The sequence below is a fragment of the Procambarus clarkii genome, chromosome 44 (genome assembly GCF_040958095.1).
Source record: "Procambarus clarkii isolate CNS0578487 chromosome 44, FALCON_Pclarkii_2.0, whole genome shotgun sequence".
NCBI lineage: Eukaryota > Metazoa > Arthropoda > Malacostraca > Decapoda > Cambaridae > Procambarus > Procambarus clarkii.
The window spans coordinates 4,967,402-4,980,770 of record NC_091193.1 but is presented as its reverse complement, the minus strand read 5'-3'; the positions used below and the strand labels follow the sequence as shown (position 1 = coordinate 4,980,770).

The following is a 13,369-nucleotide window of genomic DNA, read 5'->3' as shown; positions in this document are numbered from 1 at the left end:
GAGGGTGTTGACCAGTGGGTGTTGACCAGTGGGTGTTGACCAGAGGGTGTTGACCAGAGGGTGTTGACCAGAGGGTGTTGACCAGAGGGTGTTGACCAGAGGGTGTTGACCAGAGGGTGTTGACCAGTGGGTGTTGACCAGAGGGTGTTGACCAGTGGGTGTTGACCAGTGGGTGTTGACCAGTGGGTGTTGACCAGAGGGTGTTGACCAGTGGGTGTTGACCAGTGGGTGTTGACCAGAGGGTGTTGACCAGTGGGTGTTGACCAGTGGGTGTTGACCAGAGGGTGTTGACCAGAGGGTGTTGACCAGAGGGTGTTGACCAGTGGGTGTTGACCAGAGGGTGTTGACCAGAGGGTGTTGACCAGAGGGTGTTGACCAGTGGGTGTTGACCAGTGGGTGTTGACCAGTGGGTGTTGACCAGAGGGTGTTGACCAGTGGGTGTTGACCAGTGGGTGTTGACCAGTGGGTGTTGACCAGTGGGTGTTGACCAGTGGGTGTTGACCAGTGGGTGTTGACCAGTGGGTGTTGACCAGTGGGTGTTGACCAGAGGGTGTTGACCAGAGGGTGTTGACCAGAGGGTGTTGACCAGTGGGTGTTGACCAGTGGGTGTTGACCAGAGGGTGTTGACCAGAGGGTGTTGACCAGAGGGTGTTGACCAGTGGGTGTTGACCAGAGGGTGTTGACCAGAGGGTGTTGACCAGTGGGTGTTGACCAGTGGGTGTTGACCAGAGGGTGTTGACCAGAGGGTGTTGACCAGAGGGTGTTGACCAGAGGGTGTTGACCAGTGGGTGTTGACCATAGGGTGTTGACCAGAGGGTGTTGACCAGTGGGTGTTGACCAGTGGGTGTTGACCAGTGGGTGTTGACCAGAGGGTGTTGACCAGTGGGTGTTGACCAGAGGGTGTTGACCAGTGGGTGTTGACCAGTGGGTGTTGACCAGTGGGTGTTGACCAGAGGGTGTTGACCAGAGGGTGTTGACCAGTGGGTGTTGACCAGTGGGTGTTGACCAGAGGGTGTTGACCAGAGGGTGTTGACCAGAGGGTGTTGACCAGAGGGTGTTGACCAGAGGGTGTTGACCAGAGGGTGTTGACCAGAGGGTGTTGACCAGAGGGTGTTGACCAGTGGGTGTTGACCAGTGGGTGTTGACCAGTGGGTGTTGACCAGAGGGTGTTGACCAGTGGGTGTTGACCAGAGGGTGTTGACCAGTGGGTGTTGACCAGTGGGTGTTGACCAGAGGGTGTTGACCAGAGGGTGTTGACCAGAGGGTGTTGACCAGTGGGTGTTGACCAGTGGGTGTTGACCAGAGGGTGTTGACCAGAGGGTGTTGACCAGTGGGTGTTGACCAGTGGGTGTTGACCAGTGGGTGTTGACCAGAGGGTGTTGACCAGAGGGTGTTGACCAGTGGGTGTTGACCAGAGGGTGTTGACCAGAGGGTGTTGACCAGTGGGTGTTGACCAGAGGGTGTTGACCAGAGGGTGTTGACCAGTGGGTGTTGACCAGAGGGTGTTGACCAGTGGGTGTTGACCAGTGGGTGTTGACCAGTGGCTGTTGACCAGAGGGTGTTGACCAGAGGGTGTTGACCAGAGGGTGTTGACCAGAGGGTGTTGACCAGAGGGTGTTGACCAGAGGGTGTTGACCAGTGGGTGTTGACCAGAGGGTGTTGACCAGAGTGTGTTGACCAGAGGGTGTTGACCAGTGGGTGTTGACCAGAGGGTGTTGACCAGAGGGTGTTGACCAGTGGGTGTTGACCAGAGGGTGTTGACCAGTGGGTGTTGACCAGAGGGTGTTGACCAGAGGGTGTTGACCAGTGGGTGTTGACCAGAGGGTGTGGACCAGTGGGTGTTGACCAGAGGGTGTTGACCAGTGGGTGTTGACCAGTGGGTGTTGACCAGTGGGTGTTGACCAGTGGGTGTTGACCAGAGGGTGTTGACCAGAAAGTGTTGATCAGAGGGTGTTGATCAGAGGGTGTTGATCAGAGGGTGTTGACCAGAGGGTGTTGACCAGTGGGTGTTGACCAGTGGGTGTTGACCAGTGGGTGTTGACCAGAGGGTGTTGACCAGAGGGTGTTGACCAGAGGGTGTTGACCAGAGGGTGTTGACCAGAGGGTGTTGACCAGAGGGTGTTGACCAGAGGGTGTTGACCAGTGGGTGTTGACCAGTGGGTGTTGACCAGCCAGTAGGAGGGAGTGTGAACGGGCAGTGTTGCCACCTCGTGTCCCTCTTTTAATTTGTTTTGTTCACGTGTTGGGATTCATTGGTTGTATTTCCCCACTATATATATCTTACAGTGGAGGCGTCTAGTGTTTGTGTAAGGGTAAGGAAACACCAGGAAACATTTTTGTCCTGCACGTTCTGAAAAGGATTCGGTGACTGATATCCCCAGACAATCAGCTGGTGAATGTCTAGTGCTGCCAGTCAGGTCAACATGACTCTTGACTGCTCCAAGAGGCACCAGGAATAATTTGTTAGTGCTGTTGAAGTAGAGTGGGACAAGTGCAGGGATGTGGTTAACATTATCAAGCGGCAGGCGTCCTCACACTGTACACCATGAGTATGTTGAGGTAAACCCTCACCACACAACACCCTTCATGGTACAGTGTGACTGACGAGTCCTTCTTTACTTGACATTACTAAAGGCCTTACCGTCCCACGCTGTGGAATGGTAAACCGTTTAGTAACTATGTAGTTATGAGCTGCTAGTACAACCCTTTCTCGCACTTGCTTATAGTCAATATTGGCTTATTAATAAGTGTATATCTGACATACTAATTTATTGTGAATATTTGAGTTCACCTTGAAAGGGTGAATAGAAAACACCGACCTAACCTAATCTTCTTAGTATGTTAAGATAAGCATCTTATTGCTTCTTAATTACAATTAGTAGTTAACCTATACCTATATTGATATTACAGTTTTATAAAAATATTAAAACAAAACCAAAATATTTAAATAAATTGTAAAGTAACTCAGGATATTGTCAAATATTGTATAAAAACTCTATTGTTTAATAAAACTGAAAGTTTAATATTAAAACTGGCGTTTAGCAAATCTATAGGAAGAGTTTGTACCTGAAAAACTAAATATAACTTGGCATATACCACATAGGTACTTATTAATCAGCCAAATAGTGACTATAAGCAATAAGTCATATATGTACTGTCTTGTGTGAGAGCGGGTTGCCTAATAACTATGTTAGTAATTAACTATTTAGTAACTATGAGCTGCTCATCAATGCCACATCAGTTGGCAATTCAATTAAATGTCACATTATAGACATTTAATTTCCATATAAGTTAACCCATGAGATTCGTTTATCACCTGACCAGTCTGTCAACCGTGCCCCCCCCTCACCCCCCCCCCCCCCGCTTAAGACAAACCCGGGTGTTGCCAACCATACTTTTCTTATCCTAAATCCGTGTCCCAAGATAAAGACAAAAATATAGTTTATGTTTCTTCTTGAGATTATCTTGAGATGATTTCGAGGCTTTAGTGTCCCCGCGGCCCGGTCCTCGACCAGGCCTCCACCCCCAGGAAGCAGCCCGTGACAGCTGACTAACTCCCAGGTACCTATTTACTGCTAGGTAACAGGGGCATTCAGGGTGAAAGAAACTTTGCCCATTTGTTTCTGCCTCGTGCGGGAATCGAACCCGCGCCACAGAATTACGAGTCCTGCGCGCTATCCACCAGGCTACGAGGCCCTACAGGCCAATGTTAAAAGAGATATATCTAGTCTATCAAAACATATTTACAAACATCAGTTTCACGTATTTTGCTTTCTTCACAAAGCCCTCATGTCAAAATAATTGTCAACAAAATCTAAGTCCTGTTTCATGAGGGATTGTTAAAACAATTGGGCTCGTTCAGGACTCCCAATCGGGAATTCTTGAGTCTAATCCACCTACAGGACAGGAAGGGATTGGGGCATTCCTATTGCCTAATACTCCTGCTTATTTTGCATTAAATAGGTACTCTGGGTACACAAGACTTATATAGGCTTATACGTGTGCTAGTTAAGAAGAGCGTCATTAAATACCTTGAGGGTTGTTAATATATGATAGGCAGCCCAGCCTCGTGTTGAGGTAGTGGTTACAGTAACCAGGAGGACCAGACCACATATATTGACACACAAGCCAATTAGAAAAAAAATTGGTACTATTAAATATGAATCAACAGGGAAAAGTTTTATTACTGATGTTGCAACACAAACTTAACCCTAACCTAACCTTCCTAGGCCAAAAACAGGCCAATCTGAGGTCTAGTATAGTACATATATGTGCTATACTTGGCCACTATAAAGTGAATAGTACTAAATTCTACTATGTAATTGTCCATTGCGTCAATATATGTACGATGGTCTACATAGTTACAAAACGTACTATGTAAACGAGTGACCAGCGAGTGACAGGTAACTCCTCCTTCACAGACTGGCGTCCTCCGCACCGACAACGATGAGTACTTGATCGAGCCCGTCCGTGGCCACGTCCACGGCAGCCCTCACCCACACCTGCTGTATAGACGGTCAGCCCTGCCCACACCTGCAGCCCACACCTGCTCCACACCTGGTGAGTGTCCCTACTCACTCCTGGTGAGTGTCCCTACCCACACCTAGTGAGTTTCCCCTACCTACACCTGCTCCACACCTGGTGAGTGTCCCTATCCACACCTGGTGAGTGTCCCCTACCTACACCTGCTCCACACCTGGTGAGTGTCCTCTACACACACCTAATGAGTGGCCCTTACCCACACCTGGTGAGTGGCCCCTACCCACACCTGGTGAGTGGCCCCTACCCACACCTGGTGAGTGGCCCCTACCCACACCTGGTGAGTGTCCCCTACCTACACCTGCTCCACACCTGGTGAGTGTCCTCTACACACACACCTAATGAGTGGCCCTTACCCACACCTGGTGAGTGGCCCTTACCCACACCTGTTGAGTGGCCCCTACCCACACCTGCTCTAACGAGACGGGAACAACGGCAGCAAGGGTGAGGTTGGTATTAACTTGTTACCTTTGGTGTGTATTGGGTCGCGTCGTCACCTAGACAGACCAAAGGAGAAACCTGTTTAAACTAATTGGACGTCAGTTAACGGCTACGTTGTCCACCGTTGTTCCTTACCGTAACGTGAGCCCGGGGCCGCCTGTACAACTTGGTGAGTGACCACCACCAGGGAACACTGAAGGTCACCAGGACACACCATACATTAGAGGAGCCGGTCGGCCGAGCGGACAGCACACTGGCCTTGTGATCCTGTGGTCCTGGGTTCGATCCCAGGCGCCGGCGAGAAACAATGGGCAGAGTTTCTTTCACCCTATGCCCCTGTTACCTAGAAGTAAAATAGGTACCTGGGTGTTAGTCAGCTGTCACGGGCTGCTTCCTGGGGGTGGAGGTCTGGTCGAGGACCGGGCCGCGGGGACACTAAAGCCCCGAAATCATCTCAAGATACACGACTTACACCCAAGTGTACTCACCAGACTCTTCACCACACAATTTGCCGTAGAAATACCAGGAATGTGAATCCTCAGTTTCGTTAAAGGTTATCTTGAGGTTATCTTGAGATGATTTCGGAGCTTTAGTGTCCCCCGCGGCCCGGTCCTCGACCAGGCCTCCACCCTCGGGAAGGAGCCCGTGACAGCTGACTAACACCCAGGTACCTATTTTACTGCTAGGTAACAGGGGCATAGGGTGAAAGAAACTCTGCCCTTGTTTCTCGCCGGCGCCTGGGATCGAACCCAGGATCACAAGTCCAGCGTGCTGTCCGCTCGGCCGACCGGCTCCCATAAGGATTCATTCCAAGGTGGGAATGAATTTAGGCTTAATACGGCCTGAACCAGACAAGGGTGTGGGGAAATGACCTGTGAGATTTATATTTATTTAGTTTATATTAATTTATATAGTAATTTATATTTTAGGCTAATTTATATATTTCGATAGCAAATTATGATGTTTAAAGTGGACTGTATGATTTAAAATTCTCATAAATAGCTTTCCTTACACATTCTCGGGGGCTTATGGTTTATATATAGTCATTAAGTCATGTATATATAGTCATTTAGTCTCCGTGGTGTAGTGGTAAGACACTCGCCTGGCGTTCCGCGAGCGCTATGTCATGGGTTCGTATCCTGGCCGGGGAGGATTTACTGGGCGCAATTCCTTAACTGTAGCCTCTGTTTAACGCAACAGTAAAATGTGTACTTGGATGTAACACCTTGTACTGGTGGTTGAGGCTGGCACCAACACCTTGTACTGGTGTACCGGGTGGCACCAACACCTTGTACTGGTGTACCGGGTGGCACCAACACCTTGTACTGGTGTACCGGGTGGCACCAACACCTTGTACTGGTGTACCGGGTGGCACCAACACCTTGTACTGGTGTACCGGGTGGCACCAACACCTTGTACTGGTGTACCGGGTGGCACCAACACCTTGTACTGGTGTACCGGGTGGCACCAACACCTTGTACTGGTGTACCGGGTGGCACCAACACCTTGTACTGGTGTACCGGGTGGCACCAACACCTTGTACTGGTGTACCGGGTGGCACCAACACCTTGTACTGGTGTACCGGGTGGCACCAACACCTTGTACTGGTGTACCGGGTGGCACCAACACCTTGTACTGGTGTACCAGGTGGCACCAACACCTTGTACTGGTGTACCGGGTGGCACCAACACCTTGTACTGGTGTACCGGGTGGCACCAACACCTTGTACTGGTGTACCGGGCGGCACCAACACCTTGTACTGGTGTACCGGGTGGCACCAACACCTTGTACTGGTGTACCGGGTGGCACCAACACCTTGTACTGGTGTACCGGGCGGCACCAACACCTTGTACTGGTGTACCGGGTGGCACCAACACCTTGTACTGGTGTACCGGGTGGCACCAACACCTTGTACTGGTGTACCGGGCGGCACCAACACCTTGTACTGGTGTACCAGGTGGCACCAACACCTTGTACTGGTGTACCGGGTGGCACCAACACCTTGTACTGGTGTACCGGGCGGCACCAACACCTTGTACTGGTGTACCGGGCGGCACCAACACCTTGTACTGGTGTACCGGGTGGCACCAACACCTTGTACTGGTGTACCGGGCGGCACCAACACCTTGTACTGGTGTACCGGGTGGCACCAACACCTTGTACTGGTGTACCGGGTGGCACCAACACCTTGTACTGGTTTACCAGGTGGCACCAACACCTTGTACTGGTGAACCAGGTGGCACCAACACCTTGTACTGGTGTACCGGGTGGCACCAACACCTTGTACTGGTGTACCGGGTGGCACCAACACCTTGTACTGGTGTACCGGGTGGCACCAACACCTTGTACTGGTGTACCAGGTGGCACCAACACCTTGTACTGGTGTACCGGGTAACTACTCTTAATTCTTCTTCCTCCTCAATTACACCTGTAAAAGGGATGAGTTACACCTGTAACTCATCCTGTGAGTGGACACACCGCCATAGTGACAGTATTGGGCAGCGCCACTCATCCTGTGAGTGGACACACTGCCATAGTGACAGTATTGGGCAGCGCCACTCATCCTGTGAGTGGACACACCGCCATAGTGACAGTATTGGGCAGCGCCACTCATCCTGTGAGTGGACACACCGCCATAGTGACGGTATTGGGCAGCGTCACTCGTCCTGTGAGTGGACACACCGCCATAGTGACGGTATTGGGCAGCGTCACTCATCCTGTGAGTGGACACACCGCAATAGTGACAGTACTAGGTAGCGTCACTCATCTGATCCAAATAAATAATATAAATATGGAAGATACTTGAAGGCCAGGTCCCAAATGTGCACAGTAGAATAACAACATACTGGAGCGAAAGATACGGAAGGAAATGCAGTATAGAACCATTGAGGAGTACAGGTGCGATAGGCACAGTCACAGAACACTGTCTGAACATCGAGACCACGGCTGTTCAACACCCTCCCAGCAAGCATTAGAAATATTGCTGGAACAAAGGTGGATATATTCAAGAAGTGTCGGATCAACCAGAATGTAGTGGATATGTGGGCCTGCAAACCACTCCAAGCAACAGCCTGTTGAATCAAGCTCTCGCAAGTCGAGCCTGGCCTCAGCCCGGACTCGGGGAGTAGAAGAACTCCTGAAACTCTCCTCAAGTATGCTGCAGGTGTCCTGTGAGTGAATACCTCGCTACAGAGACAGTAACAGATGTCATCATACAGCATCATAACAGATGCTGTGTTTCCAAAGGACTACTATATAGTAAGGACAGAGAGGAAAGGGAACGGAGGTGGAGGAGTGGCTCTGCTGATAAGGAAGGACTGGAATTTTGATGAGATGGAAATTCCGGGCTTTGACGGGTTCAGAGATTACATAACAGGAACTATAACAATGGGTCGACCTAAGATAATAGTGGCAGTCATTTACAACCCTCCACTAAATGACAGAAGACCTAGACAGGAGTTTGATAGGAACAACATGGTAACCAATAATATAATAGAGAGAGCAGCTTCAGTTGCCAGCAGGAATGGCTTCAGACTCGGAATCATGGGCGATTTCAACCATGGAAAGATAGACTGGGAGAATGGGGACCCACATGGTGGTGCAGATACGTGGCGAGCTAAATTCTTGGAAGTGGCAACAAGGAATTTTCTGAGCCAGCATGTCAAGGAACCCACAAAAGTGAGAGGCAATGATGAACCAGCTAGACTCGACTTGATATTCACCCTGAATGAGTCAGAAATAAGGGAAGTCAAAGTTGAAGCCCCCATAGGAATGAGTGACCACAGTGTACTGACCTTTGAGTACTTGGTGGAGGTAGGGATAACCTATCCAAGGATGGGATCGGAGGGAAAAAGACTGAATTACCGAAGAGGAAAATATGACGAGATAAACTTCCTAATGGGAATAACATGGAAACAGAACTTAGAGACAAGAATGTGCAGGTCATGATGGATTTTGTCACCCAGAAGTGCCAGGAAGCTGTAGACAGGTTTATCCCCGTCCAAAAGGAGAAAAACGAAAAACAGAAAAACCCATGGTCCAACCAGGAATGCAAGGTAGCGAAGCAACTGAGTAAAAGAACATGGAGAAACTACAGAAATAACAGAACACCAGAGAGCAGGGAGAGGTACCAGAGGGCCAGAAATGAGTACCTCAGAGTGAGGAGGGAAGCAGAGAGCAGTTTGAAAATGGCATCGCGAGTATAGCCAAGACCCAACCAAAGCTGCTCCACAGCCACATCAGGAGGAAAACAGCAGTGAAGGAACAAGTGATGAAACTGAAAAAAGGGGAGAACAGATACACAGAGAATGACAAGGCGGTGTGTGAAGAACTCAACAAGAGATTCCAGGAGGTCTTCACAATAGAACAAGGAGAAGCCCCTGCACTAAATGAGGAGGCAAACCAAGCAACCTTGGAGGAATTTGACCTCACCAGTGATGAGGTCAAAAGGTGTCTGCTGGAGCTGGATGTGACAAAGGCTGTTGCGCCTGACAGAATCTCACCATGGATACTAAAGGAAGGTGCAGAAGCACTTAAGTGTGCCACTCTCTATGGTGTATAACAGGTCACTGTAAAGAGGAGACCTACCAGAAAGTTAGAAGACAGCTAACGTAGTCCCAATATACAAGAAGGGTGACAGGCAAGAGGCACTGAATTACAGGCCAGTTTCCCTAACTTGTATACCATGCAAGGTGATGGAGAAGATCGTGAGGAAAAGGCTCGTAGAGCATCTGGTGGGAAATAACTTTGTAACGCACCACCAACATGGGTTCAGAGAATTAGGCAGGAAAGAGAAGGGCGGGCCAACTGCATTTTCCTGGACTGCAAGAAAGTCTTTGACACAGTACCCCATAAAAGGCTGTTAAAAAAGTTGAAGCAACAGGCAGGAGTAAAAGGGAAGGTGTTTTGGTAGATAAGGGAGTACTTAAGCAACAGTAAACAGCGAGTAGCGGTGAGGGGGGAGACATCAGTGTGGCGAGATGTCACCAGCGGAGTCCCACAGGGCTCAGTACCTGGACCCATCCTGTTTCTAACATGTGTAAACGATCTTCCGGAGGGTATAGACTCATTCCTCTCAATGTTTGCTGATGATGCAAAAATTATGAGAAGAATGAAGACGGATGAAGATAGACAGAGACTACAGGACGACCTGGACAAACTGGAGGAATGGTCTAGAAAATGGCTGCTAAAGTTCAACTCAGGAAAGTGTAAGGTAATGAAATTAGGCGAAGGGAGCAGGAGGCTGAACACAAGGTATCATCTGGGAGGTGAAATCCTGCAAGAGTCAAATAGAGAGAAAGATCTGGGGGTCGATATCACACCGAACCTGTCCCCAGAGGCCCACATCAAAAGGATAACATCAGCGGCATATGCTAGACTGGGCAACATAAGAACTGCCTTTAGAAACTTGTGTAAGGAATCGTTCAGGACCCTGTATACTGCTTATGTAAGAGCAATCCTGGAATATGCAGCTCCAGCCTGGAGTCCATACCTAGTTAAACACAAAAGTTAGAGAAGATTCAGCGGTATGCCACCAGGCTCGTCCCGGAACTGAGAGGAATGAGCTACGAGGAAAGGCTAAAGGAGCTGAACCTCACATCCCTGGAAAACAAAAGAGTAAGGGGAGACATGATAACCACCTACAAAATTCTCAGGGGAATTAACATGGTGGACAAAGACAAACTCTTCAGCACGGGTAGGACACGAACAAGGGGACACAGGTGGAAACTGAGTACCCGGATGAGCCACAGAGACGTTAGAAAGAATATTTTCAGTGTCAGAGGAGTTAACAGGTGGAATGCATTAGGAAGTGATGTGGTGGAGGCTGACTCCATACACAGTTTCAAATGTAGATATGATAGAGCCCAATAGACGCAGGAACCTGTACACCAGTTGATTGACAGTTGAGAGGCGGGATTACAGAGCCAGAGCTCAACCCCCCGCAAGCACAATTAGGTGAGTATAATTAGGTGAGTTATACCTAATCATACTCACCTACACCCACCACCCACCACCCACCACATACCACCCACCACACACCACCCACCACACACCACACACCACCCACCATCCACCACACACCACACACCACACATCATCCACCACACACCACACATCATCCACCACACACCACCCACCACACACCACCTACCACACACCACCCACCACCCACCACACACCACCCTTCACCCACTACCCACCACACACCACCTACCACACACCACCCAATACCCACCACACACCACGTACCACACACCACCCACCACACACCACCCACCACACACCACCCACCACACACCACACACCTCCCACCACACACCACCCACCACACACCACCCACCACACACTACCCACCACCGATTACACACCACCCACCACACACCACCCACCACACACCACCCACCACAAAGCATCCACCACACACCACCCACCACACACCACCCACCACCCACCACCCACCACCCACCACACACCACCCACCACCTACCACACACCACACACCACCTACCACACACCACACACTACCCACCACACACCATCCACCACACACCACCCACCACCCACCACACACCTCCCACCACACACCACCCACCACCCACCTCCCACCACACACCACCCACCACACACCACCCACCACACACCACACACCTCCCACCACACACCTCCCACCACACACCACCCACCACACACCACCCACCACACACCACACACCACACACCACCCACCACACACCACCCACCACACACCTCCCACCACACACCACCCACCACACACCACCTACCACACACCACCCACCACCTACCACACACCATCTACCACACACCACCCACCACACACCACCCACCACACACCACCCACCACCTACCACACACCACCTACCACACACCACACACCACACACCACCCACCACACACCACCTACCACACACCACCCACCACACACCACAAACCACCCACCACCTACCACACACCACCCACCATCCACCACACACCACACACCACCCACCACACACCACACACCATCTACCACACACCACCCACTACACACCACCCACCACACACCACCTACCACACACCACCCACCACCCACCATCTACCACACACCACCCACCACACACCACCCACCATCTACCACACACCACCCACCACACACCACCCACCACACACCACCCACCACCTACCACACACCACCCACCACACACCACCCACCACCCACCACACACCACCCACTACACACCACCCACCACACACCACCCACCATCTACCACACACCACCCACTACACACCACCCACCACACACCACCCACCACCTACCACACACCACCCACCACCCACCACACACCACCCACCACACACCACCCACCACCCACCACACACCACCTACCACACACTACCCACCACCCACCACACACCACCCACCACACACCACCCACCACCCACCACACACCACCCACCACACACCACACACCACCCACCACCTACCACACACCACCCACCACACACCACCTACCACACACTACCCACCACACACCACCCACCACCCACCACCCACCACACACCACCCACCACCCACCACACACCACCAACCACACACCACACACCACCTACCACACACTACCCACCACCCACCACACACCACCCACCACACACTACCCACCACCCACCACCCACCACACACCACCCACCACACACTACCCACCACCCACCACCCACCACACACCACCCACCACCCACCACACACCACCCACCACCCACCATACACCACCCACCACACACCACCCACCACACACCACCCACCACACACCACTCACCACCCACCACACACCACCCACCACACACCACCGATTACACACCACCCACCACAAAGCATCCACCACACACCACCCACCACACACCACCCACCACACAGCATCCACCACACAGCATCCACCACACACCACCCACCACACACCACCTACCACACACCACCCACCACACACCACACACCACACACCACCTACCACACACCACCTACCACACACCACCCACCACCCACCACACACCACATACCACACACCACCCACCACCCACCACACACCACACACCACACATCACCCACCACACACCACCCACCACACACCACCCACCACACACCACCCACCACACACCAAAATAAGGGAGATAACAGGAATGTGCCAAGGGAAGTGAAAAATTGGATGAGAAAAAGTTGCCCTAGTGTTTCCAGTGCAGAGAACAACATTCAAGATGGCCGCCTGCAAGAGGAAATACAAAACAGAGCTTGGTTTTGCTGGATTCAGTGAAGAAAGCATTGAGATTACCAGTCTATACAACAAGTTGGAAAAATTAGATATTATAGTGACCTCTCGTGTAGAAATAATTAGTAAATTGAA

At 51.2% G+C, this 13,369-nt stretch overlaps 1 protein-coding gene across 1 annotated transcript in view; it reads left to right on the top strand.

Annotated features, from left to right (window-relative positions):
* LOC123745205 (uncharacterized) overlaps positions 1–13,369 on the top strand; it is a 296,446-nt gene that overhangs the window by 155,733 nt on the left and 127,344 nt on the right. Inside the window, exon 4 of the mRNA XM_069300385.1 lies at positions 4,422–4,560. Coding sequence (XP_069156486.1) covers positions 4,422–4,560 — 139 coding nt within the window. The remainder of the gene's footprint in view (positions 1–4,421; positions 4,561–13,369) is intronic.